The 6,000-nt window shown below is 44.3% G+C and overlaps 1 protein-coding gene across 1 annotated transcript in view; it reads right to left on the bottom strand.

Annotated features, from left to right (window-relative positions):
- ADCY8 (adenylate cyclase 8) overlaps positions 1 to 6,000 on the bottom strand; it is a 142,489-nt gene that overhangs the window by 22,601 nt on the left and 113,888 nt on the right. The window contains 1 exon segment of the mRNA XM_081012499.1: positions 5,046 to 5,127. Within this exon segment, the coding sequence (XP_080868625.1) occupies positions 5,046 to 5,127 (82 nt within the window).

Raw genomic sequence — 6,000 nt, 5'->3', positions numbered from 1 at the left:
CACTTTGAGCTTCTGCGCCTGCGCGAGCGGCGAAACCCGGAAGTAACCCTTTCTGGTACTTCCGGGTCGCTGTGGGACGCAACCTGAAAACGCTCAACCTGAAGCAAATGTAACATGAGGTATGACTGTACTGAAGCCGCAAAGAGATAGAGGGAAGTCACCTAATATTGCAGGAATTCAAACTAGTTTTCCGGGACATAAGAAAGTGACTGTAAAGAAAGGAAGGAAAGAAGGATTACAAATGTATTTATTTCTGAGAACCTGGCTGATAGAATATTCAAACTATTGTTTGTACCCTTTGAACAATTTTGTGTACTGGACTGATTCTTTTTCGTTTTTTATTTATTTATTTACCACTCCCTTTTTCTTTTTCTTTTTTATATTTTTACTTTTTCTGTAATTTTTCTTTTTCTTTTTGGATACTTGGATGTAATGTTAAATTCATGCTTTCTATGTATTTTTTTAAAAATGCAACAAAGATAACTTAAAAAAAGAAAAAAGAAAACACACCTGCTCTGCCCTTGTTTAAACTGAAGTTTACTTGCTTTCCTTTTATTTTTATTTTTTTGCACGGAACAAATACTCATAGCAGATTGATGGGCTGCTTTTTCTTTTAATGCTGTTTTAACGTAACTCTGAAAGCCAGAGCGCAATGAAATTATTGTAAGGGCATATTGTATTCAGCTCCAGAAATCATTGCTTTTATGTTGCGTCAAGTCTCTGCTCCAAAAGCATCAGATTTATACTAATGCCAAAGACGGCTAATGGAACTCTTTTTTTATGATTGTTATTTCAAATTTGGGGCTTAGCAGAACTCATCCTCCAGACATATTGACTATGTGAGATATGTATCTAGGAGAAGCCTTATTAGGAGCAAACAGCCTTGGTCATTTCAGGTTTTCCCAAGACAAATTACGTTAAAGGCATGCCTGCTTAGCGTTCGGATTGGGCCTTGAACAAAAAGGAGCAGAGAAGGAGCGGATTCTCTTCATAAAGAATTGCTGGTGGACTATAGCTCAAGAATGGGAAGTAATTGATGCTTGTTTGCTGTTAATCCCCATTGGTGAGGGTTGCCACCTTTATTCTAGCAAAATACAGGACAGGGTGCGTTGGCTGGGAGACATCCCTCCCCCCAAAAAAAATCTGGTGCTGAAGTGACTTCAAAGCAATCCATTACAATCTACTGCAGCCTATCTGAATGGTCCTTCTGGAATTTGTCACGCACACATCCTGGAGAAGAGTGACTAGTGGGGTGCCACAGGGTTCTGTCTTGGGTCCGGTCTTATTCAACATCTTTATCAACGACTTGGATGATGGACTCAAGGGCATCCTGATCAAATTTGCAGATGATACCAAACTGGGAGGGGTGGCTAACACCCCAGAGGACAGGATCACACTTCAAAACGACCTTGACAGATTAGAGAACTGGGCCAAAACAAACAAGATGAATTTGAACAGGGAGAAATGTAAAGTATTGCACTTGGGCAAAAAAAATGAGAGGCACAAATACAAGATGGGTGACACCTGCCTTGAGAGCAGTACATGTGAAAAGGATCTAGGAGTCTTGGTTGACCACAAACTTGACATGAGCCAACAGTGTGACGCGGCAGCTAAAAAAGCCAATGCAATTCTGGGCTGCATCAATAGGAGTATAGCATCTAGATCAAGGGAAGTAATAGTGCCACTGTATTCTGCTCTGGTCAGACCTCACCTGGAGTACTGTGTCCAGTTCTGGGCACCACAGTTCAAGAAGGACACTGACAAACTGGAACGTGTCCAGAGGAGGGCAACCAAAATGGTCAAAGGCCTGGAAACGATGCCTTATGAGGAACGGCTAAGGGAGCTGGGCATGTTTAGCCTGGAGAAGAGGAGGTTAAGGGGTGATATGATAGCCATGTTCAAATATATAAAAGGATGTCCCATAGAGGAGGGAGAAAGGTTGTTTTCTGCTGCTCCAGAGAAGCGGACACGGAGCAATGGATCCAAACTACAAGAAAGAAGATTCCACCTAAACATTAGGAAGAACTTCCTGACAGTGAGAGCTGTTCGACAGTGGAATTTGCTGCCAAGGAGTGTGGTGGAGTCTCCTTCTTTGGAGGTCTTTAAGCAGAGGCTTGACAACCATATGTCAGGAGTGCTCTGATGGGGGTTTCCTGCTTGGCAGGGGGTTGGACTCGATGGCCCTTGTGGTCTCTTCCAACTCTATGATTCTATGATTCACACATACACATGAGTTTGTAAATCTCTCTGTGTTTGGCTACCCAGAGCTTAAATATATGACCTTTCACACACCTTTCAAAGACATGCATTTGGAGAGGATCCCCAACTTGGCACAGAAAGAGAGAGAGAGAGAGAGAGAGAGAGAGAGAGAGAGAGAGAGAGAGAGAGACCTGAAATACAGTGGTACCTTGGGTTAAGAACTTAATTCATTCTGCAGGTCCATTCTTAACCTGAAACTGTTCTTAACCTGAGGTACCACTTTAGCTAATGGGGCCTCCTGCTGCCACCACACAATTTCTCTTCTCATCCTGAAGCCAAGTTCTTACCCCGAGGTACTGTTTCTGGGTTGGCGGAGTCTGTAACCTGAAGCATCTGTAACCTGAGGTACCACTTTAATCTCCCAGGACATTCTATACAAGATCTCAAAGTAGCTGTTTTACTACAAAGGAATTTCAGAAATAGACTGGAAAGAGAAGCTGCTGAATTGCAACTCATTACCAAACTTAAAACCATGGAGAAACCTGGTTTGAACAAAGACATTGGATTCTTATCCCATTATACATGACTAAGCCATTTCTCACCTTCTCACCCCTTGCCTTTTCCTGTAAGACCCATTACAGTCGTTAAGAGTCGTCAGCAGGCTCATCCCAGCTATCTGCCAATCTCCCATTCCCACCACCCTTCTGAGTAATACCCCTCCCCACCTTCTCACTATATAGAAGGATCTGGCAACTTCTGTTTCAGTGTATCTGAAGAAGTGTGCTTGCACACGAAAGCTCATACCAAGAACTAACTTAGTTGGTCTTAAAGGTGCTACTGGAAGGAATTTTTTTATTTTGACTGAGGTACCACTGTACAGGACAAAACTGTCTCAATACAGGACATAGCATTTTACGTTGAAATGCAGGACAATCCTGTTATACAGGACAGGTGGAAACCCTATGGTACTGTGGATTACTGTCCCAAGCATTTGCTAACCTTCACTTTCCCTGAGAACACTTTCTGGATCACAGAATGGTTTGTAGGCACAAGGCACAGCTCAGCACCTGAAGCCCAGAGCAGTCTTGAGACTGAAAAATGCCTGGATGGATGATTGCGTAGCGCAGTCCTTTTCAACATGCTACCTTCCAGATGTTGTTGGACTACAACTCTCATCATCCTTGATCATGGCTGGGGCTGATTGGTCTTGCAGTCCAACAATATCTGAACTTGGCATGATGATCTAGGAGTCCTGCCCCCCAGCTGCTTTAGGGCTGCCATATGTCAGCTCAACAACAAGAACATGCGTGTGATTTAGAACAGAAAAAACAGCTAGAGGGGAAAGTATCAAGAAGACTATCTTCCTAATTGTCCTTAAGCCTAGTGCTTCATCCTTTCCCACAAGAGGGAATGGTCACCATCCATTAGCGCAGGGGCTGCTAATTCTTTTAGGCTCCTGGGCACATTTGGATTTTTGACATTTGGATGCCACTCTCTGGAAGGACAGATCCTGAAGCTGAGGCTCCAATACTTTGGCCACCTCAGGAGAAGAGAAGACTCCCTGGAAAAGACCCTGATGTTGGGAAAGATGGAGGGCACAAGGAGAAGGGGACGACAGAGGATGAGATGGTTGGACACTGTTCTCGAAGCTACCAGCATGAGTTTGACCAAACTGCGGGGGGCAGTGGAAGACAGGAGTGCCTGGTATGCTCTGGTCCATGGGGTCACGAAGAGTCGGACACGACTAAACGACTAAACAACAACAACTCTCTGGTCACTTCTCTCCTTTCTCTGCAAGATCAACCCTTCCAAGGGAAAAGAGGGAGAGAGAAAGCATGCGCACACATGCACACACTTCCAAGGGATCTGGAAAGATGCTAGATTTAAATAGAATTCATCTGAGTCTTGGCAAGCACATAGATCTGAAACAGGAAGTGGGAAAGAGTGTCAGTCTTCTAACTTCCTCCTTCACCTCTATGCACTTTTCAAGGGAGAGGAAAGCAACCGGCATCACAACTTCATGACCAAAGAGGCAGTGTGTGTGGGTTGTGGGCACCACACCCCTGCCTTAACAAAGTGATGCAATCACAGACACCACTGGGATAAATTACCCTGTCTCTGCTGAACTCAACATCTGGGGCACAGATAAACCCCCCCCCCCAAATTGTGTCTCACAATAAAGACCATTTATATCCACCTCTGCTTTGGGATTTGATTCATTTGGAATGTGTTGCAATGCTGGGAAAGACAGATGAAGAACTGAGAACCTAGATCAGGACTCGTTTATCCGGCCTACGGTGACCCCAGGCGCTGCGCGGCTACCCAGTTCCGGGTCGGAGGAGCACCGGAAATAGCTTTTGCGCATGTACAAGCATTATTTGCGCATGAGCAAGCGTTATTTCCGGTGCACATCCGGGTCGGACGAGGCCCGTGCACATGCGCACAAGCTATTTCTGGTGCTCCTCTGACCTGGAAGTGCGCCGGAAATAGCGTGTACGCACGTGAATGGGCACGCACTCCCCCACCCTCTGGCCCGCTGCGCGATCGGCACTGGAGACACCGGCCCGAGACGTGTTAAGTTTGTTGACCCCTGACCTAGATTAGAGAGAGAGAAAGAGAGAGAGAGAACAAAACTGCATAGAGAAGGATACTTTTTCTCCCTAATCAGTCTTTCTTTAAGGTTAATTAGACATCCAATTATTGAAGGTCATAAAATTCTCCCGGTTGATATTTCATTAATTGCTCCAAATGGCAGCCATTAGTCGGAAGGCAATTGCTAAGGAGCCACTGTGGATATTTTCCACTTATGGGGAGAATGTGAAATAAAGAATAACCCTTTGCCTTACCTGTTGGCCGTGGTAAAATACAGCAAGCAGAAACATGGCCATGAGGAGCAAGGAGGCTTCCTTTGTCCCCAAAAAGTCTGTGCTAGAAAAAAGGTGGGGGAAAAAAGAAAGAGTAGGAATCGCAAAGGTTCAAATACAAAGAAATAAAATAAAAGACCCACTGTGTAGGGTCCAAACGCAGTAAAAAGGTTAACCTTTATCACAGTGGAAGCATCTATCTTGAACTAAGGCTGCCAGGGCCAAACCCACTGTCTGCTTAACTGCATAGCGTGAAGTTACATATCTTGCATTATTGCTATTATTAGTTATTAAATTTGTACCCTACCCTTCATCCAAAGATCACAGGGCAGTCCGCAATATAAAAATACAAAATGAGAACACAAAATGCACAATAAAACAAAACAACAACACCAAACTCAGGGGAGCCCAATTCTTACTGGGAAGGCAGCGTGCGAGGCTGATCTCTTCATTCCCCACTGTGGCTAGAACAGAGATTTCTGCACAGTGCTGGATTTACATATAAGCTCAACAAGCTATAGCTTAGGGCCCCATTCTCTTGGGGGGTCCCCCAAAAAATTAAAGGAAAAAACCTGGATGTACATTTCCAAAATATAAGATAAAAAACTAATAAAACAAAACCTACATACAGCAACAGTGTTTTGTGTTGTGGAGGCTCCTATGATATAAGTAATGGGCCCCGCCTGCTAGCCTGCTCCCTAAAATATCACTGGCTTGCTCATTTCTATATATAGGGTGCCTACATTCTGCATGGACTGGTTGCATGGCAACATGGGCAAATGGCTTGAGATACCTATGAGGTCCATAAATTACTATATAGCATATATTCAACACAAAAGCAGCAACAATTTGTTGTTGATAAAGGACAGCTGGACATATAAAGCGTCCCATTACCCTCAGTAGCTTAGGGCCTCATCAAACCTAAATCTGGCCCTGT

This window comes from Podarcis pityusensis (genome assembly GCF_964106645.2).
Source record: "Podarcis pityusensis genome assembly, chromosome: 7".
Classification (NCBI taxonomy): domain Eukaryota; kingdom Metazoa; phylum Chordata; class Lepidosauria; order Squamata; family Lacertidae; genus Podarcis; species Podarcis pityusensis.
This window is presented reverse-complemented; position numbering and strand designations above follow the sequence as displayed.